This window comes from Poecilia reticulata, chromosome 3 (assembly GCF_904066995.2).
Source record: "Poecilia reticulata chromosome 3, P_reticulata-male-v2, whole genome shotgun sequence".
NCBI lineage: Eukaryota > Metazoa > Chordata > Actinopteri > Cyprinodontiformes > Poeciliidae > Poecilia > Poecilia reticulata.
This window is the reverse complement of record NC_088832.1, coordinates 12812806-12834618: the sequence shown is the minus strand read 5'-3', so window position 1 is coordinate 12834618 and position 21813 is coordinate 12812806. Positions and strand designations below refer to the sequence as shown.

Sequence of the window (21813 nt, the reverse complement as noted above, 5' to 3'; positions counted from 1 at the left end):
AGAAAGTGCTCCACTAACTCAGCTCTCACAAGTCTTTTGCTCCCAGTACATCATCAGTATTATCGCCAATGCGACTAATAACAGTGTTTATAACAGAAAGAGCACCAACCTTATGGTCAGAAAGACACATGTCTTCATTTGGCTTTTTTAGCTCCCTCGCTATCTCCAGCTCTAGTCGCCGTTGCTCCAGTTTGCGCTCTTTGTTCAAGCGCTTCTCATCTCTTTTCTCCTGCCGCAAGCGTTCACGCTCCTAGAGAGTCCAAAATTTGAGGGAGCATTAGGGACGTGAAGCAAGTGTGTGAGCGTGTGCTTGTGTGTAAAAACGGACAAGGGGCTTTGCATGACTTTGCTGAGCAGTGTTAGAATTCAGCCCTAATACTGCTGCGCATTCGGAGGAAAAGTGCTTGAGGGCCAGAATCCTTTAACTCAGTATGAGTGTAGGGGGGGAAAAAAAGGAGGAAAAGTGTGCAACGGAAGGAGAGAAAGCAGGAATTCATGAAGAGAATAATAACTTTGCCCCTTTTTATGGCAGTGGCCATGTGGATGTGTGTGTTTCTGAATTCAGTCATGTGCATGTGAACTACCTCTGCTTTCTTGCGAGCCTCAACAGCCTTCATCAGCATTACATGTTGCCTCCTCCTTTCCCTCTCCTAAAATGGTAAAAAAAAAAAAAAAAAAGTGGACGCATTAAGGTGCACGCACTGTACAAACAGCACTCAAGGTCGACTGAGTTGCTTATGTATTCATGTAAAACTGAATTCATTAGAGGCACCATACTCGAACAAACACAAAACAATGCTTCACATGTAAACACTTTTCACATGTATGGTGGAAGCATAAGTGAACAGTACGGTAGTACAATGACAACCAAAAAAGCAACACATAGATGCGATACAAAGTAGATGTGATGACAGGCTCGGAAAAAACAACAATAAAAAAAACACAAAAAAAAAAAAACAAAAGGAAAAAAGAAGCAGCTTGAATCGTTGACGGCGCCTCTAAACTAAAGCTGACACAACAAAAGCGAGAAAATGCTAGTTCCAACAAGTTGTCTGACGTGCCGCACGGTCGTTGCAATCAAAACAACAACAAAAAAAATTTATGCGAGTCAACGCTGATCTTTATTTTCAGCCTCATTGCAGTAATATTTGGTGAGGGAATGACAAAGAGGAACGGATAGTTAAAAAGCAGCAAAAACAAAAAAAAACAGAGCAGTTCCACTTCAGTGGTTTTGGCAGCTGAAGTATTAGCACAAAATGTGACTGCTGAGGATGAGACATCTGTGTTATTCTTTTGGTGCATGATACACCGCCTACTGCAAAAGGGCACAGGACTCACTGGTGACTGACTATCGTTTTATGTGATCTCTTTACGGTTTCCTGTTCCTTTGTATCAACCTGTCATTCCCTCTGTGATCTACCAGGTAGACACAGTTGCTGCTATTAGGGTTTGCCAAAAAACATTCCCAGCACACAGAGACTAAACCAGGCTGTTTGTGAGGATTGGTTTATCATAGTCATAAACAACCAAACAAATAAACAGCTAGACACCACAAGTTCTGCTCTGCAGTAATAATATTTTTCCCTCATTTGCTCTTTTTTTTGTCAACAAATGTAAAACTAAAAAAAAAAACAGGAAATTTTTAAAAGAGGTAATGAAACCCACACATTCTTTCAATCCTTTAAAAAAAAAACTATATAGAGAGACTGTCACAAAAACAGGCTTTAAAGGTCAACATTATTTTTAATGGATTTCACTTTTTACCCACTCATTGAACTCTGAATGAAGTTATAAGTGGGGCGAGGCATTGATTTCCTCAGTCCTTTCAAATACAAATAGGCCAATCTTTAGATTCAGCTGCAAATGTGCATTATGAGTGAAAAAAAAGATCTACAAGCAGGAGAGCCAGGCCAAAATAAAACAAACTACTCAGAACCATATTTGTTGTCATGGTGGAATCAAATATGCTCTTATCCTTCTGTGAAATGGGTCAATTTTAACACTAAAGTTCAGACTGTGGGGGTATGTTCCTGGATGTGCCACCACCATGAAGACAAAATGACTCCCAGTAGCTGTTTTCATTCTTTGTGCAAAGTACAGGAACAGTGAATGACAGAGAGGCTGGCATGGGGCAGGTTAAAGTCCAGAATTCTATGGACTGCAGAACAGATGCACGGACGAACAGACACAAGCTCGATCTCTGGGCTGAAATCGTCAAGCACTCATGGGTAACACAGGCTACTCCGATACAACGGTTAGACGATGTGCGTGATGGATGGAAACTCCTCGAGCGCTCTCTCTCTCTCTCTCTCTCTCAGACAGTGAGTGTGGATTGCCGAGCAGTCTTTGCAATGCATTTTGAGTAGAAGGGGGAGGACGAGGAAGGGGGGAAGGGGACAGAAGCTGCCTGGCCACCGTGACAGGGTCAGTTGTCCCTCAGGACGAGCAGATGGAGGCAGCATACTGACTCTTTTTCTCTTTTGTTGGTTTTGCTGGAAAGCCATGCAGAAGAATGTAGTATGACAGCAGCCAGTGCTACACTTAATGCATTGCTATGACAACCATAACACAACCAGTTACACGATGCAGGTGTTAGATGTACAAAAATAAACATACCCATACCATATCTAGTCTATGCCTCTCCAACTCCTGGCAGAGAGAGTTGGCAAAGTATTATGGAACAGAAGTAATCACCAATACCAATAAGCAAGGAGTTCAACAAAGAGAAATGCTGAAACAAGTAATTAAAAAAACACATGTTTTGGATCTAATCTCACTCACACTTCATATTCTCACACATCTACGTATTATATTTAAATTTATACTCGCACACACACACATTTAAGGATGTTTAAGGTAAATGAGGCATGGGCTGGTTGATCAGTGGTTTAATGGTCAAAACTGCCAATTTCTATCTTACAGTTTAATGTTGTTTTGATAGGATGGACACATGGAGCATAAAGTGTTGCCCCTCCCCTACTTATTACTGCCAGTCAAGCTGACTTACAAGAAAAATATGACTTACAAGAAAAACAGTCTGAGCTGTTTGGAATTTGTTCTAGTCAACACAGACAACTTTGGTGTGAAAATAAAAAGAACATACTCAATCTCCTTACAAATATAACTTTGGTACAATTTCCAAACTAAAAGCAGTAAGTCTGTCAAGCCTCCCAATTTAACATCAACTTGTTACTTACAAAAAGCAGTAAAAAGCAGGTGTATTCTGTGGAATAAGGACTTGAAAAATACTTTTAAATTTAACCAGTGTTTTGTTTATATTTTTTTCCAAAATGCCAAAAATAAATGACATAAAATTGTCATTATAATTGTTGCTTTACTTCTTCAATAACCAATTACAACATGATTTACATTTTTGTTCAAAGTTTCTGTGTGAACAGTGACAGGAGGGAAACTGTTGTTTTTACTCAAGGTGACAGTCTGATCCCAGCCCATGCTTAAGCAAAATACATTCTTACATTAGTAATCATTTCACTTGAGAGTCTAAGAAAGTTGTAGTAAAAGCCTACCTGGTGTTTAAGAATCTCCGCCTGCTGCCTCCTCAACTCTTTCTCCTTGAAAGCAAGACAAAAATGGCGGGGGGAGGAATTAATATGCTCCCCTCATGTTAATATCATGAAAATGACTTCAGACAGAAGGGACTTTTGTTTATTCTAAATGCTGCTTTTCATTTGTTTGCTTTCAAGTCGTAAAAGCCCATTATACATTTTTTTAATCAACATAATCATCCTCATTCAAAAATGTGCATTATAATATATGCTTCTATGACTTTCGCTGAAATACAAAACATACCTTTATGCGTTTCTCAGCCTCTAATATTTTGGCATTGGCAGCTTCTTCCTTCTTTTTCCGTTTGGCCTATGAATAAAGAATACAGTGACAGGAACACATCAATCAGTCTTGGTTGAGAGCTTTGTTGCACGTAAAGTGACTGTTTGCAGCTTTCTGGCTTGAGCAAAGATTTCCACGCTCCTGAATGCCAGTCAAATTTGTAAAACAGAGGGAATGAATAATGTATCTCTTTAACGTGTAATTGTGAAAATGTTGAAGCCTCCTGTTAAGTGTGGCTTGCCAACCGTGTCAACTCAAAATTGATTTAGTCCTGTTAAAACACTTTGAAGCACATACAGAATAATTGTGTGTGTCTGCAGATGTGTGACGTGCGTGCAACTATAAATGTGTGTTTGCGTGCGGCAAACAGCACTTTTTTTCCCCTTGACCCACTTATGCTAAACTGTTACTGTTGTCTGATAAAAAAAAGACTTTTCTGTCCAATTTAAATAAGGTCTGAAGAGGCAGCAACATCCATTTTAATATTCAACACCCGTCAACCAAGACCAATTTAGCATTAGTTCCATGTGGAATTATGCCTAAGAAGACGCAACTCCCTCCAATGCATGCTGCTGTTCAGTAATGAGCTTTAGGAAGATTAAAACACTATAGACTTGGGGGCTCCAGCTATCCAGGAATGCTCTGCTTAATCAGAGGTGCTGCTGGATCAGATTCTCTACCTCCAAAATTTGCTGCGCTCTCAGTTCTTTCTCCATCCGAATCTGCTGAATGCGCTTGATCTTTTCCTGCAAGAAAAAAAAAACATAATCTCTTAATATTTTAGACAGTGGAAGACATCCATTTACAAAATCACTTTCCTACGCCTCCATTTTCGCAAGATAAAATATACAGTGAAGTTTACAAGCAGAAGTAATAACAGCAATTGGAAAGTGAAAGTCAGTGACAAAAGTCAGCATTTAGTGAAAGATTCAGTGCCGAGGGTTTTAAAGGAGGGATAGGAAGGAAAGACAGACAGACATTTCATCAGCACACACCTGCTGCTTGAGTATCTTGATCTGTTCCTTCTGCTTTCTTCTCTCTTCTGCTGCCATGATGGCTGCAAAGAGACAAGGTGGTGTTTTATCACTGGCCAGAAAAATGATGAGCACAACAATTTACATTTATGAGAATTCATAAGAACAAATGTGCTCATGCTCAGATCAGAATGTACGATGTGAGCGTCTGAGCTTTTTCACAGCAAGAAAGAGTGAACACAAACAATGCCTACAAGAACAAATGTTTCAATAAAATGATCTGGTCGTAGAAAGATATAGAAAGTGAAAATAAATGAGTTGGAGATCATTGTCCTACTAGTTTTTAAATTAGTTCAAATAAGTCATTATGTTATCTGTTTTAAAAACCCAAAATCATTCTTGTGAACAGCTAAGTCATAATTTTGTACTCAGACATATTTAGTTTCAAACTCTGAAATGTGCACATATGATGTTTTATACTCCTGCCTTTTTCCCTTTAAAAATGTTAAATTATGTAATCAAATCTCAGTTAAGTTCCTATATAAAGCTAAAATGAATAAATAATTACAATAACCTAAATCTTGGAATCATCAAGATCAACACATAATAACAGTTTATCCATCAGTCTAGTAACACCACTGTTTAGGTACGATGGGGAGTCCGTTCTAATTTTCACCTCAAAAAATATATTTCACCTGACTGGTGATTATTATTATTTTTATGGAGGCGGGAGGGATATTAAATTCCATTTGTGAGAATCATATTGGACAGGAATAAGAGGTCACTTATTGTAAGGCATCTGAAAGTTTAACTGACTTGAGCTGCATTTGAGCTCATCCCAGTATAACGACCATGAGTAAAAGCATTAACTTTACTGTTTTTTATTTTTGTTACTCTTATTTTGTACTGTCCACATTCTGACAGATTAAATTTCCCACTGATGGGCCAAATAAAGGATCATCTTTTTGTATTCAGTTTTTCAGGTTTAGGATTATAGAGTTAAGTTCATTTACTTTTTTTTTCTGGTATTAGTGTTTACAATACTACTCCCAACAATTTATTTCAGGCCATTGACAGTATGTGCAAAACTTAGTTGCATGTTTAACACATGTAGTAAGTTTTCAGAACAACTCTTAAATTAAACAGAGAGATTTAAAAGTGACTGGAAGCTTGAGCTGATTATCAGATGATGGCATTAAGCTACTGGCAAAAACAGCCTAACAAAGAAATTTGTTTCTATAGAAAAGGCAATAAAAAAAACAAAGGCAATCAGCCATATTAAGTAATTTGTATTTCAGCAAATTTTCACATCAAATTAAAGAAGTGATGAAATAAACTTGAAATGTTAAAAACAGTTGAAATGTGGTGATCCATTACACCAGACAGCTCTGGTTTCACTTCTCAATATTAATGGAGGCTAAGCAAATTATATTTCACTTTTTGAAATTCATTATCATGCATATCCAAAATATATTTTAAAAAATCTATAAGCATAATGAACTAACAGCATGGTAGCAAAAAGATTAGAGTAGGGGGAAGATTAAAGCTTGCGCTTTAAAGACGAACATCGACACAAACAAAGGCTGTAAGAGCAGCATGAGCTCCCCAAAAGGTCCTGCCGGTATTCATACTGAACTCATTCAGATCAAAGTAGTTCGAAGTGACAGTCTGACCAACTGAATAACCTGCACCAGCATGTTTACCGCTCTGTGCTACCTCACCTTGCTGTCTGCGAGCTTCTTTAGCTGCACGTGCCAGCGCCTGCTTTTCCAGTTTTCTCATCAGTTTCATCTGTGCAGCCTGTCGGGCAATTTCTGCACAAAGAACAAAGAAAAGCACTATCAGTGGTAAACTTCAGGGGAGAATTCAACACTGGTGTAATATTCCACAGCGTTTTATGTCTTTCTTTATTCATGTTCCCGTCAACTGCTTCAAATTTGATCAGGAATTATACAGCCATATTCAATGTATTAGAATATAACTAAAAAGTTCATATATCTCACTAATGTTTCACTGAAATACATTACATAGGTTAATTACACACTGACAGACATTTTAAAGCCTGCATTTAATTTAATTATAATTTTTTTTGGCTTACAGTTAATGAAAATACAACATTTAAAATCAGAATGTAACATTAGACTTATAAAAAAACTATTTTAACACATAAATGTGGGCTTAATAAAAGGTATGTTTAATAATAGGTACAATAGGTAAGTAAAATAGAGTAATTAATTTTTTTTTATTTTTATTTTTTCAAAAAGGTACTTTTCTTTTTCTTTATTGGAACAAAGCATAAGCAGGATTCCAACTCTTATTCACATCCTTTGAAAACTAACTAATATCTATTTAAATAAATAAATAAAAATGCCACTGATACAGATAGAGAAACGTCTCCATCAACATCAGGGCTCATTTCCTGTTCTAACCTTGAGCTTCCAGCTTGCGCAGAAGTTTGACCTCACTGGGGCTGGGCCCTTCTGTTACGAGCTGATCGCCCACGTTGGGAGGCCGTCCCTTCCTCCGTCGACCAGCTTTGGTAACTTCTCCCGCTAGCTGCCGCTCTGAGTTTGGAGGACGACCCCTGCGACCCTCCATGGCCAAAATTCGAGGAACGACCTCTTCTTCCTTCAACAGGCTCCACTGCAAACCCTGGAAAAACAAACAATGGGGAGGGCAAAGTGAGCGTAAGCAGATAAATCCATTCTTTTAGTATTAACTTTAACCAAGAAAACTGTTATATTACTAAGGATTAGCTGTTGCTTTTATATATATATGAAAATATTCTAATATACTTATAATGTAAAAAGAAAAAATCTATTACATTTGATCCCTTCTGTTTCCTTTTCCTTCAGGAATGTACTAAGTAAATCTTTTTTTTTTTAATTTTATTAATGCTTCAAATGACACACACACCTACTTTCTTGTTTCACTCATTGCATCATAGACACAGAGTACTGTGCACAAAGTCTTTACTCACACCTTCTTTCTTTGAATTATGAATCCAAGAAGCAAGACTTTTTTATGCTCTACTCAAGTAGCGTTGATCCATCATTGTGCAAGCTTTCTGCTAGGCTTTTAAAGGCCTTTGAACAATAGCTGCTCTGTTACTTAGTTTTCATAAAAACGATTCAAGCCCAAATTTATTTATACTCCTTGTAGAAATGAAAAACATTTTTTTATACAACCAAGACAATTGTTACTGATAGAAATAAGAAATGAATAATTATAGCATTTAAAATAATTAAAAGCATTTTGTAGCTTTATAACCACAAACCTTGGTGTAAAATGTTGGGATTTTATGTGCTAGACCAACAAAAGGTTAGCATATAAGTGTGAAGTGAAAGAGAAAAAAAAGATAAATGGCTTTCACAAACTTCGACTAATGAAAGTCAGAAGAAATGTAGCACGGGTTTGTGTTCAGCCCTTGTGCTACTTTGTGCTGGTCTGTTATGCAAGAACCAAATAAAATACACTAAGATTTGTGGCTAATATAACATGAAAATGTGTTGAAAATTGTATGAATACATTCAGCAGTACTTATTAGGTATTGTTCCCTACAGCTTAGGTGTTTTGCTGTGTATGAGTGATTTATATAGCAGCGGTAAGGGACTAAAGAATTTAACAACTTTTTAAAATTGGCCAAGATTGAACTGAAAATGAGCAGGAGTGCACCAAGAAATATCATAGAGTGACAGGAATCTCTGGATGATTATAACCTCAATTGGCCCTGACCAGTGATCAGCTTCTCAAAATTGTAAAAACAGATTTTTATCTGATCAGGTAACGCAACATATGTAAGCGTTACCAGGCTATACTGATAAGAAACGCTGTTTGGTGTAGACACTGTTACAGAGGCAAGAAGAATTCAAGCATTTTCAGTATCAGTGAGGTGTTGAAATATAAGAAGCTGTTTAAATGTAATCTATGTTTTCCTCAGCATATCTGTGGTTTATTCCAGCTGCAACACAAGTCAGCCAGCAGACAACAGGAAGGCTAAATGGGTTATGGTAAAGTTGCATTGTTCTATCCTTTTAAGCATTCAACTTCTGTCTAGGATCTAATTGCAAATATAAAATGTTAATAACACCCTGTTTTAAAGCATCCGCTCATAGCGCATGGTGTGACAACTCCTTTGCTCCTAAAACAAAATGACTAATAGCAGAAAGGTTATTTTAAAATTTAAGTTTAAAGTAAAAGACTCAAATGAAGACAATCATTCAGAGGGTTTTAAACAATTAGAAGAAAGTCTTAATCATATAATACAAAATCAAAAAAAAAAAAAGAAAGAGGAGTGGATGAAGACTTTTTCACAGAACTGTAACATATCACTGGTCACCTGTGGAAGTAATGTCAACTGATTATTACATTCTTCATGCACAGTGAGAAGCCTATGAACCTGGACTACTGAGGGTTTAGGCTGATTCCTATCAGTGACAGTGACTGCTGCACGAATCTTTGACGGCAGCTAGATGAAAAGATGAACAGGGATCAGGGACAGAGAGAGAGAGAGAGAGAGATGAAAGGCAGTCACCTGGGGTCCTTCTCTGGCTTCATAGAAGTCACCAACCCTTATCTTTGCACTGAAGCTAAAATTATCACGTGTGATGCCACTTATTCCATTTCTGGATAGATACTAAAGAAGAGAAAATAATAATGCCGTTGGTTTAGGCAGGGAGAAAAAAAATTGAAATTAGCGACATTGAAAAGCATCTTGGAGGCACTAGACTGAAGGAAGTCTACAGCAACAGTGCGTCTGTGCAGTGCTACTAATCATTATAAAAGCAAGGGGACAAAAAAAAAAGAGCAAAAGCTCTCAGGAGAGAAAAATGGATCTGACCTTGGGATGCACAATTCTGGCCCCTTTCTATTTATCTGTGGCATTGGTAGTCTTTTACTGCCTGCTGAATGACTAGAAGTGAGCGAATGTTACTGCGTAGACATTTTTTTTTTTTTGTCAGCACCATACTCTGAGGCAGTTTGGACGACTGCTATGCTTGAAATTTCAATGAAGCAAACACAGAAGACTAGACACAATTGAATACTGAGCAAATGGAGCAAAATTGTGCATCCCCCGAAACTAAGCATTAATCATTTCGGAGGCAGGGAGAGGTGAATAAATTGGCACAAGAAGTGAATCTAAGAGCACCGTCTCTCACTATTAGGGTCGTGGAAAGCGGGATGGGGGTAGGATTTGAGTTGAAGCAGAAGCAGAGGCAAAGTTCTCTAATACTGATACACAAACATTTCTGTGAGCAAGCTGAAGGTCCCGATATGAATTTAAACATAATCCCCTAAATCAGCGATACATGCTGTCAGCAAAGACTAACATTATATGTCTTGTTATGAATCGTTTTTTCATTGGTTTGCCCACAAATTTGCTGGTGCATCACTAATGAGACTAAATGCGGCTCAGTGAGAGCAAGATACCTTCATCACATCTGGGTACTGTCTGAGTTTCTTGCCACAGGGAGCGTAGTAGGACACCTCACCCTGCGGGCGTCCACCCACCGACTTGATTCTTGTTTCTCTCCGCCAACTAGGAGCGAAAAATAAAACAGGTGTTCTTCACACTGCACCGTGTACGAAAGCAGAACAATTTGAAGTGATAGATAAATAAGACATATACTTCACATATTTTCTGACTCTGAACTACTTGTACGTACCCCAACTCCAGAGGTACCATCAACTCCTTTTCATCCATCACCCTCTTCCTTTTCCCTAAACCTGTAGAGAGGTGGTGCGAACCATCAGGGAAAACTCACATATTAAGAGAAGCCAAACTTTTTGTTTTTAACACAATTACCAGCATTGTATGACAAATAGAGCATTTGATCCAAATTTTACTTAGATGGGTATGTAAAAGCTAAATACTGAAACAGAAAGATATTTAGGCAGAGGCAAAGATCAAGCAGTTGAGAACAAAAAGCGCAGGTGAAATACTGCAAATGTGTTGCTTCCTGGCCAGTTACACCTATGTCCTGTTTTCTGTGATCTGTGTAATCTCTCATTGAATGTGGCGGAAATAAACCTTGCTGCAGTGCCAAGTAACTTGTCAGGACTCTTGGGCATGCCCCTACAGGATTTCAGAGCTGCAGTTGAGCCATGACAACAAACTGTCTCCTTCCTGTCTTGCAAATAGGAACAAGCCCTCTTCATACTCACCTGAGTATAAAGGGAGTGTATTTCCTTTTAGGCAGCACACTTGCATTCTTTATGCATTTGATAGTATGTACGGAGCTGTTGTGGGAGCTGTGGAAAGTGTGACTGTACAGGGTTGTGTACCCCATAGGGCCTTACGGTTAGGTTGAAAATAGCAAACAATATTCCAGAGGGAACAACTAGGCAACAGCTTTTCACCCCTTGTTTACATAAAAATCTGGAAATTTTCCTTCTGTGTAAAATCGCACTAAGGATCAGTGGATCTCTCTAGAGTGAGGCTTTTTAAAGCTTTACTTTTTCTTAAAATCCTAGCGTCCCTCTGTGTCACTTTAAAAACACAAGCTGGACCTTCTATCATACAAAAAGCATGTTTCACCAAAATAGGATGGGAGGAGAAGAGAGGAATTTATTAACTTATTTTTGTCTTAAAAGGTGAATGGTGTTTTTTATTTTCTTTAATTTTTTATAAAACGTAAGTGTACTTCTGTATTATTCTACCCCACATAACTTAAATGCATTGCATATTACAGCCTTAATACAACTACATGAGGTAAACTACATGCAATGATTAGCTTGAAGGGTAATTAGCGTTTATTTTCATAAGCACCTATTTTTTAACTTAAAATTCCTGCTTAGACTTTTTAAAAGGGGTTTCTCAGCAGAGGTTATGAACAGTTAGTATCTTACCAACATTAGGTACTCCTCATTACGTCTTTCTTTTAAACAATGCAAGTATACAAAAAGGTTATTTTTGCCTAGAGGCTGAAGGTAGACTGAGCAGGGCCCAAGTAAAAGAGGATTTCAAATCAACAAAAATGTCACTATGTGACATTTTTGATGGTCTTGTGACAATGACTGTTCATATGAAAAGCCTAAGAAAATTAAATAATTATCCCCCCAAAAACATTCCTATTAATTGCTCGAATGGTTTGGAATTACGTTAAGAGAGAGATCCACTTCAGCCTGTAGGAACAAAACAACTGATGGTGTATCTACAGCAGAAAACATACTAACTCATCATAAACTCTCCACAAAAAAATCAGAGCTGTCCCTTCAAGTAAAAATGTTAAGTCTGTTATCCCTTTACATTTTTGCTTGGAATTTCCTGCAGATACTTCTGTGACACTAAATAAACTTGAAGGTCAGCTTTTTGTCTGTCATGGGTTCCTTACATAAATACAAGTCAACTTCCTCAATACAAAACCCAAGTTTCTCACAAAGTACAAACAAGTGCTAAATATTATCGCTGCATTAAAAACATACATGCGGCACCAGAATAAACGTTTTACCTGCAGAGAAAATAGCTGGAACTCATTGTTTAATACCAAGCAACATACTCTCGCAAGTAGACCATCTTTATTATATATGATGCTGCCTCCTTGATCTTGTTTTTAGAGTCATTGTGGAGAGCAAGCGATTGTTTTCAATCACAAATTCATCATGCTGTTAAATATTAACATGAAACTGTATTTTTTCTCTCTGCTTCTTAAACATACACAAACTAGCCTCCACAACAGCATTTTGTGATGTGCTTCATCCTTTTAAAAAAAAATTGTTGTCTGATGTTGACCATCTGTACCTTTAAATAAGTTATTACTATCTCTCTCTAAGAAGGCATTGTAAGTAACAAAATAAAAAACAATTCAAGGCTTTACCTAATGGAGAAGCTAGGCTATAGGAAGAAGAGCCTGCAGAGCTGTGGTAGGCCAAGGCACTGGAGCTGGTGGCAACAGAGGGACTCTTGATGACCTGTAGGTTGAGAGGGGAGCAGCTGGTGGCGGTGTGGTTGGTTGAGGTGTTCAATAGCTCTGGACCTTTGGTAAGCCTGCGAGGAGTCATCTCCTTTTTGGATGATCCAGAGGGCAGCAGCTTTAACTCCTTCACTTTCTTTCCTGAAATGTCGCTGTCAGAGTTGCTGTCAGACTCTGGAAATGGAACATGAGAATCAACAAAAAGGGAATTAGTTAAACATTATAGAGAATGGAATGGGGAGAAAAAATCTAGTGAATTTCAAGTTTGTTCTTAATTTTGATGAATTTGATGAATGGGGGTGGGGAAGACTTTTCCTATATTGGGCCTTCTGATCACCAATCATTGGCAGTCAAATGAAAATTGGTGGATTTTAATTAACTCGTGTAGAGCCGGTTATTAAAAATATTCATTCTTAGTTATGTTTAGGTTATACAGAAAGACAATCCCTACCTGAAAGACTATCATCAGAGTCGTCTTCATCCTCCTCTTCGAGGTCATCGTCCTCATCATCGTCGTCGTCGTCTCCTGAGTCGTCCGATTCCTTGTTGGCTGGAAGACCAGCTGTGGGATTACAAGTTCCAGGGATTCCCACGCCAGGAATTCCAACCCCAGGGATACTAACCCCAGGAATACCAACACCAGATTCTCCTCCTCGAAACAAATCTACCAGAGACTGCACCAGATGATTCTGAGAGAAGCCCTTCCAGGCAGCTAAAGGGTCTGCTTGTCCCGGCGCTGGTGTCTGCCCTTTAACCTTGGGCGTCTTGCTTTTTCTAGATGTATGGCCCGTGGCATGGGGTGAGGTAGTTGGAGGCTGCGATGGAGGACCAGCCTGGGCACTCGCTGGGGTCCTACTTGCCCCTGTGCTCAGATTGACAGGCATCGACCCAGCGTCTGAGTTGGGCTGGGGGGACCTGCCCTGAGAGGCAGCGTCTTTGCGAGGTTTGGTGATGAGGGCCAAAGGTGTGTCCTGAGTGGTGCTTTGGATGACTCCATTTGGGTGATGGGGTTCGGGGAGACCCAGCAGGGCACTTGAAAGGAAGAGGTTGGAGTGATTGTTCTGGGGTGGAGTAGGCGGAACAGGTGGCAATGGCGGCGAAGACAGTGAAGTCCTTTTCGGGGATTTGTTTGGCCCCTGCTGCTGCTTCTTTTGCTCAGCTGGGAATGTCTGCCCTTGGGACATGAGAGTCTGAGGAGAAAAAGGGAGGTAGAGAGCAAGGAAATGCAAGGAGAAAGGGGGTGGGGGAGATGTAGAATGTAAGGAACAAAAAGAGGTTACAGAAAAAAAAAATTAGAAGAGAAACGGGACAAAGTGGAGCCACTCTGGCTGTCAGTTCACATTGCTTTGGATTGTTTGAGCAGGCGACAAAATTACAATGCTGAACACTGGTACGGTTAACTGTGTCTAAGCCTCTTTTTGGGAAACAAAAAGAGCATAAAAGCAATAACCAAAGACATTGTTATCGGCCAAGTTTGCAAAAAAAAGACACTGTGCATCCTACTAAAACTGTAATTACTTGGCTGCGCATTTGAAAAGCTGAACATTCGTTATCATCCATTTGGACGGGGATGTTTGCCTTTTCTGTACCGATGACAAGTTTAGTTCAATCTGTGTTTAAGCAAAAGCAGGTTAGACTTTTATGCTGCACTTTCAACTGGATGTGATATGAAGTGAAACAAATCAATTTCACAGACCATGAAATACAGTAACAGTGCTAAAACCACAGGGGGAATTTAGCTCAGTGTAAACTTATCTTCCTGCTGAAACAAAAAAGGAGAAGCGATTTTCAAAAAATAAGATCTCAATACGTTTATGCAATTCATTATAGTCCTTTCATTTGGGAAAAATGAAGTCTTTGCGGCTAAGGGCCAAAAAAGTCAATCTTAAAAGAATTTCGTCTGAGCTAACTGCAAATAACGATGCAAGAAGTGCAATACAATAGAGATTAAACTAAAACCAATAACCTGTTTATCAACAGGCTATTCAAAAGCAAATGTGAGCAAAGCAAATAAGTCAAAATTGAGTAATCAAAACGAGAAAAACTATAACATTAAATTGATTATAAAGCTTAATGAGCCAATGATGAAAGAAGGTTTTAACATGTTTAGCTTGTAGCACCTTTAAATGCCTGCTAAGATGCTGTGATGAACACTTTACTTACTCAAGTTATATTTCTGAGAGGAAAACAACTGGAATCAACAAGCAGATTATAACTACATAACAAACTGAACAAAACTGAACAAAATAACAATGTGAAGTTCCAGCAAAGCAGGCAGACATTAATGAAAATTCATTAGGCCATTTCAAATACTACATCATCCATGCATTCTGAAAATGTTCTCCCAAAAGCACAGAAATATTCATTCAAAAATTCCAACTTCTTTCATAAATAACCCCGTCATTCAGCCATCCAGTCATTGTGCTGATAACTTTTCCACTTCATGTCTATTTGATTCTAAAAATTCAAATAAGACATGAAACTTTACAGCCAGGCCTCCTCTGATGTACAGTGCTGGCCACATTTATTGGCGTACCCCTAAAGACATGTAAAGTAAATGTATCTTTACATTTACTTTAAAGATACATGTATCTTTAAAGATACATGTATCTTTAAAGACACATGTATCTTTAAAGACACATTTAAACATAAATGTATCTTTTACATTTAAAAGATACATGTAAATGTTTGTCACGTAAGGCATACAGCATGTATGCCTTACTTGACGTACAAGCTGTCATGTATGGCAGCATAGTCTTACATGACTTAATATAAATACAATTTATTTAGTGGGTGAATTTTCATATTAAGAAATAATACTTTTTAACAGAATTACCATTGGCACACTTCAACACCCCTTTCTGTGCTTTATGTAGCTCCCTTTTAGCAATTGTCAATAATAACATTTTTCGAAGTTTGGTGCTGATAGATGATTTTTGACCACAGATTATTTTTGACCACTTTATTTTGCACATCCTTTATAGGGTGTTTCTCCCAGGTTTTCTATGGGATTTAGGGGGCTGAGATGGCGATAAGGTATGTCAATAATTTATGAATTGATTTGGCCACATGTGTTTGATTCTCATTATGGTGAGAGACTAAATGATGACGTATTTTCTATTTAAGGGGAACAATCTATCAGCTTTTTTGTGAAACCCCCTAATATTTCAAAAAGTTTGATGCTGTGCGGTTCTCAGGGATTTTTAGAAAATAAGTTTCCACGTGTTTATCTTTTCTTTCATGCCAAACCCACCTGGAGGGTTGAGGCAAGAAAAATCTTAATCTTAGTCTTTTGCAACCACAGGATAAGATCCCAGTTAAAGTCGCAGACATCCTTAAGTTTGTGATGGTTTAATAAAAAAGGCTTTTACCTGGCATAGCTTAATGTTAGTCAGTTGGCATTGAAATAATATCTAATGGTTATCAATGAGACTTAAAGAAGTCAAGAGGGCACTCTTTTCTAAAGTACTTCAGTGGTGAGATGTGGAGTTATTTTACCTCCACTACTATAGCACTTGCTGTGGAGGGTGCCAAGATAAGTACAGGTCACTGTCCAACCCAGTGGCTAGTGGATAAAATACTTGAACTTCTGAGTCCTAACCTATGTGTACTCCAGGGATACAGAAAATGAAGGATCACTTATTGGTAGTTGTGAGAAACTGATCAACTTAAAACAGCGTAGATTAAAAAAAATAAAAATCTTAGGTAAAATTACTTCAAAGCAACTGTTTGAGGTGTCAATACTTTAGGGTCAGTAATTTTATAAATAAAAAAAACTATATCTTACAATTACACTTATCTGCTTTGGAATAAGTTGGATTTTTCAACTTCGGCTAATTTACACATCTTTAACAGAGAACACACTTTTAAAATGCTGTGAAACTGCAGTCACTCCTGTGAAGACATAAAGATTTACTTTCTTCTTAGGCATGTATGTTCCCTTGTGAATGTCTGTGAGCTGTTTGGGTTTTCTCTTGAAAAATGTAGAGACTGGCTAAAAGGTTTAACAAAGTGCAGGTCATCTGATAGTAATGATGAAGAAGGGAGATAATTATAGCTGCGGGTCTAACTGTATGCTCAGCTTTAGTGAATAATTTCATTACAGTCAATTTGCCGAGGATAACTTTATTCAATAACTTTATTCACTAAAGCTGGATGTGCAGCTGTGATTCTCTAGATTGTTTCTCACAACATACAATGTGGTAACTGCTGTGTCTTTGTGTGAATAAAGGGGGGGGGATGACATTCAACTGCAATCATCAGGCAGGCCTACCTGTTTGAGCCTGAACTCGCTGATCTGTGCCAGTGAAGCCTCCAGCTGTTTTTTCTTGTTGGATTTGGCGGCACTGGACATGGCGTGCCTCGGTGGCTTCAGCGACGACTTCTGCGGGCTCGTTAAAGACGAGGTCAAACCAAAAGGTTTTGGGGAGGTAGATGCCAGGAGGGTGGAGCAGGGTGGAGAGGGGACGGAGAGGGGCTTCGGGGAGGAGCAGAGGGAGAGAGGGAGGTGTTGGGGAGAGGAGGACGGCAGCAGTTTGGGAGGCTTGGGAGAGGCAGTGCTGGACAGTGCTCTTGGGGACGTGGTGAGAGCTATTGGGGAGGAGGTTGGTGATGGCTCCCGACGAGGCTGGGCGAGGAGTGCGAGAGGCTTAGGGTTGGCGGCCAGGCCAGTGGACTGAATCACACTGAAGTGTTGCTGCGGCCCTTCAGTCCGGGTCCTGGAGCTCTGCAGGCCCAGAGGCGAAGTTTGGGACAAGGTGGGCGGGGAGACAGAGCAGGGTAATGGCACAAGAGTTGGGGGGTTGTAGGGCACCTTCTTAGCTTGGTTGTCCTTTTTGACCTGGACCTCCCTAGAAAGTGACCGTTCACTCTTTCCAGTTCCAGTGTTTGGTAATAACACCTGAGGACGACAATCATCAGAAAATTGTTAGATCAAACGGGATGGCAACTTATGATAATATACATTTACAGCGTTGCTTTAACTGAAGACAGTAGACTGCACATTAACATTTAGCCTAGATTGTTCTCATTTCATCTTTACCTTTGCCTTCTTCTTTATCCGTTTCTCAGATTCTGAAAGTTCACTCTGCTTGTCATCTTCTTCATCGTCTTCCTCGTCATCGTCCTCATCCTCGTCTTCCTCTGCGAGGTCTTCCAGATCGCTGCTGAGAGAGCCGTCGCTCGAGCTGTCCGAGGACGTGCCTGATTCACTGTGACTTGCCAAAGAAGCCCCCGCCGGCTTTCTCCGAGATTTCTAAATGTAAAACAGTAAGAATCAGCCTCATCATGTCCTGAGATTTCTCTCTGAAGAGAAGACTTGATGTAAGCACTAACCTTCTCTTTAGGCTTTACAATTGTCTTTTCCACCAACTCTGATGGGTTGTTCTCAGGGCTGCGACGATGAATATTAGACGAATCGGAATTTCTGGTCGGCTTTGTTGGTGCCTGAACGGGAGTCAGACTCGCAGAATAGCTCCCTGATTGTGTGGTGGGAGGACAGACCCCACTGCCATTCACTGCACCGTTCACCCCTGGAAGCGCAAAATCTGCCGCATTACTGATCAGCTTCATCATTTCTGAGAACTTTGGCAACAAGGGGATAATTGAATATCTGGAACTAACTGCAGAATGGAATGAGGCTAATAAAAATATAGATTTATACATGTATCTCATCAAATGTGCTTGGCCGTACAAGGCACAAGCCCAACATGAGTGGTTTACATAATAAAAGATAAATTAAAAGATACTGTGAAATTAAAAGAGCACAAGAAACAGAGATTACGAGAGGGAACACTAGGGAAAGAGCCAGAGAAAGAAGTTAATAGAATGACTAAGTGAGCAGTGGAAGTCATTAAATCTATCTTGAAACAGGGAAAATCTCATCATAGGGCAAAGTGGATTTAGGTTGTGGAGGAAGACGGAGTGTGGAAGAAGAGAGACAGATCAATGAAGGGGTCTTTAGCAAACCGCTGTACCTTTAGGCGGGTCGTGGCTATTCTTGCCAGGAGTCCTGATCTGAACAGGACTAGTGTTGTGATTGGGCTGAATGTGGGGGGCGAAGAAAGGAGGAAAGCCGATGAAAGAGGGGATAAAGGCAGCAGCTCCGCGTCCGTGGGCTTCAGCAGCTCGCCACCACTCTGAGAGGAGCGGAGGGTTAATTAGTGGTGTGATTTTATTTCCAAGAACTATTGCCAGGAATTCAAACCTTTTCTGCTTACCAGTCAGCGCTCCTAACTGTGGGTGGGCAGCCAGAGCAGCTGACATCCCAATTGAGCCCAGGCCTCCGAACTCGGGCCTGCCCGCCCCGGCAGTGTAGAGGGCTCCAAAGGCAGGGTGGTTCACCAGAGGGAAGGCACTTGACAACGTGGAGCCAATGAAGGGCTGATCTCCCGCTCCTCCAAACAGTCGGCCTTAGATAGACGTAAACAAAGGAAGGAAATGTTTTAAAGAACTACTCACACAGCGACAGGTGTGCATAATCTCTCAGTGCTTTGACTACTTACAGTCAACAGACAGAAAATGTAAAACTCCTTTCATTTTACACAATAAAATCACAAATCAAATGTTCCAATATTCTACTTAACACATTACAAGTACTTTGACAGTTGCCATGAGAATCACATTTCTTGCTGGCACTGGTGTTATTTATAAAAAATATTTTTTATTGAAGCAGAAGCTTCAGTTAACCACTGTGAATACACCATCTTACATCGTTTAAAAAAAATAAACTTGGTTGCTATTTAAATTTTTCCATCCAAGAAATTAAAGTGTTAATACTGATCTACGTTGAATAACCTTACAAAATCTACTTGTCCACTTGTTGAATGTTTCAAATTTAATTTTCACAGAGAACTTTGTCATCAAATTGACCCTTTTAATGTCCTGAAGTAGGAATCGACAGGATGAGAAGGCTAGGCCTTCTTGTTTTTTGATAGTGTCACTATTTCTGACATTACTAAAGAAATGACACACAGGATGGCTGTTTTCTATTTATTTAAGAAAACACTGAGTTTTGATGGACTGAAAACTGCACAAATTTTCAACTGCACAACATACACGTTTCAGCTTAATGCTTGCAAGTATATGATAAAGCATTCACCTGTTTCAGTGCAGATCTACTTGCATTGCTGATGTATCTTTTGCTGAAAGTCAGTGTCACTATATGTTGCAAACTGAAAATGCCTGGACAACCTCAAAGGGAAAAAATGAACCATCTATATAAGGTGTAAAAAGCTAACCTCCTTCCATCCTTTTGGCATTCAATTCCAGCTCAGAAGAATACTTCATCAACATCATCATCGTCTAGCGTTTTCCTGAGCACAATCATTTCTGGCAGGGGCGACTGCCACGTATTACCTCCTCCCAGAGTCAGATGCAATTTGGTGTGAGCATATTTCATGCAAATTCAATTTCTATTCCAGAAAAGGAAAGCAAGCCTGTCTGATGCCTCTGCATCAGCCAGGTAATATACAAGTAAAAAAAAAAAAAGAAAGAAAAGAGAAAAGTGATGACTGTAGAAAAGGAAAGTGTTGTGCTCAATGCTGCAGATGAAAATGTCAAACTTCTATACACATGCACATATCACAGAAATGTGGAGCAAGTGACACCGGGAGCACAGCATTTCCTGATCTAATACAGTCAAGCATATAATAACAGGGTCAGTTATAAATGCACTTTACGAAAGAAAAATCTAAAAATGAACATGGGCAGAATCTTGGGGTATTTTTAGGTGTGAACAAACTGTCTGTGGTTATGTGGCCTTGCCAGCATCCTGGTGTGTGACATATGAGAGTGTAGCCCTTTGTGCTGGCTTCAAGGTCCTTCTCTGCCACGAGACAGCAAATTCTGCCTTTTGAATGTCATTAGAATATGCTGAATATGTATATGTGCCCGGCTTGCCAGCATCAGCTCGTGGATACGAAGATAAACGACTCCAACGCAACCCCCCTACCCCCCACCCTTAAAAAAGGGCCGGCCACGGCATTCACTTACGCCTAGGGTGCCCACCTCCCCCCCCCTTCCTCTGCACCCTTCTTTCATTCTAAGCAACACAAAGTGACATCTGCAAATGCCTTTTCAATATTAATGCAGGCTTCCAGAAGGCGAATAATTAAATCTAAAAATCTGAAGTGGGAGAGAGGCATGGGAAAGACATACCTCGGATTACCTACTCACTCTTCCTCACGCTGTGTCTCTCTGTTTCTCACTCTCACTCCCTCGCCCTGTTTTTCATTCCGCTTCAATCCTTCCTCCGCTCTGACAAACTGCACCGCCTGCTTTTTTTCATGTTTGGATGCTGCCGAAGGGGGATTAATTTGTTGTTTGTTGCAGTCAATCAAATTTCCACAGACAGATTTAAGTTAATTGCATCCGTGAGTTGATCCCATAAGGAGAGAGTGCTACAAGCGCTGATCAGCTTTTATTTATTCTCCAAGTGATATCCTCATCAATGACACATGCAAACAAAGTCAGTGCTCTTTTGTGTGTGTGTGTGTGTGTGTGTGTGTGTGTGTGTGTGTGTGTGTGTGTGTGTGCGTGCGTGCGTGCGTGTGTGTGTGTTGCGCGCGCGTGTGTGTTCTTCAGATTTTATTTTCTTAAGTGTTGCTGGCGAAACTGCAAAGAACCTTGAACCAATGCCTGTGATACACACTGTAATAACTACAGATGTTTCCTGTTATAAGTGAAAATGGTTCTCTTTACATAAAACACAGAGTAAAAAGAAAATGAGGATGACTTCACCTTTTTTTAAACAAACAGCCATAAATATAGTGGGTTGCAGAATTATTTATACTCTTTTGAGTTTTCTGTAGTTCCTTTTGTACTGTAGTGAGATCTCTATAGCTTGAAATATCATTCTATTATCTCACTGTTCTTCAAACTTCACAGCTTTTTTTTCTGACATCATGTTTCTTGGTTCTTCATGATGCAATTTCTTCAATAGTGTTCTTTAACGAATCTCTGAGCACTCCACAGAACAGTTATATTGACTATTAACTAATTAGGTGACTTCTGATTGTAACTAGTTATATTGGACAGGGCTGAATTTTAAGTAATGACACAATTATTTATATTTTTAT

At 39.4% G+C, this 21813-nt stretch overlaps 1 protein-coding gene across 11 annotated transcripts in view; it reads right to left on the bottom strand.

Moving 5' to 3' along the window:
• baz2ba (bromodomain adjacent to zinc finger domain, 2Ba) overlaps nucleotides 1-21813 on the bottom strand; it is a 73215-nt gene that overhangs the window by 9274 nt on the left and 42128 nt on the right. For 2 of the 11 annotated variants that reach the window (XM_008404439.3, XM_008404443.3), the window contains exons 4-22: nucleotides 18955-19146; nucleotides 18712-18873; nucleotides 18071-18267; nucleotides 17778-17990; nucleotides 17010-17636; nucleotides 13188-13926; nucleotides 12641-12910; nucleotides 10490-10550; nucleotides 10254-10362; nucleotides 9358-9459; nucleotides 7253-7475; nucleotides 6545-6637; nucleotides 4845-4906; nucleotides 4530-4595; nucleotides 3811-3876; nucleotides 3528-3572; nucleotides 2617-2649; nucleotides 585-650; nucleotides 110-250 (exon numbers count right to left, since the gene is read on the bottom strand). In XM_008404439.3, the coding sequence (XP_008402661.2) occupies nucleotides 110-250; nucleotides 585-650; nucleotides 2617-2649; nucleotides 3528-3572; nucleotides 3811-3876; nucleotides 4530-4595; nucleotides 4845-4906; nucleotides 6545-6637; nucleotides 7253-7475; nucleotides 9358-9459; nucleotides 10254-10362; nucleotides 10490-10550; nucleotides 12641-12910; nucleotides 13188-13926; nucleotides 17010-17636; nucleotides 17778-17990; nucleotides 18071-18267; nucleotides 18712-18873; nucleotides 18955-19146 (3467 nt within the window). The remainder of the gene's footprint in view (nucleotides 1-109; nucleotides 251-584; nucleotides 651-2616; nucleotides 2650-3527; nucleotides 3573-3810; nucleotides 3877-4529; nucleotides 4596-4844; nucleotides 4907-6544; nucleotides 6638-7252; nucleotides 7476-9357; nucleotides 9460-10253; nucleotides 10363-10489; nucleotides 10551-12640; nucleotides 12911-13187; nucleotides 13927-17009; nucleotides 17637-17777; nucleotides 17991-18070; nucleotides 18268-18711; nucleotides 18874-18954; nucleotides 19147-21813) is intronic. The other 9 variants (XM_008404440.3, XM_081605110.1, XM_008404441.3 and 6 more) reach the window with 5 other exon arrangements.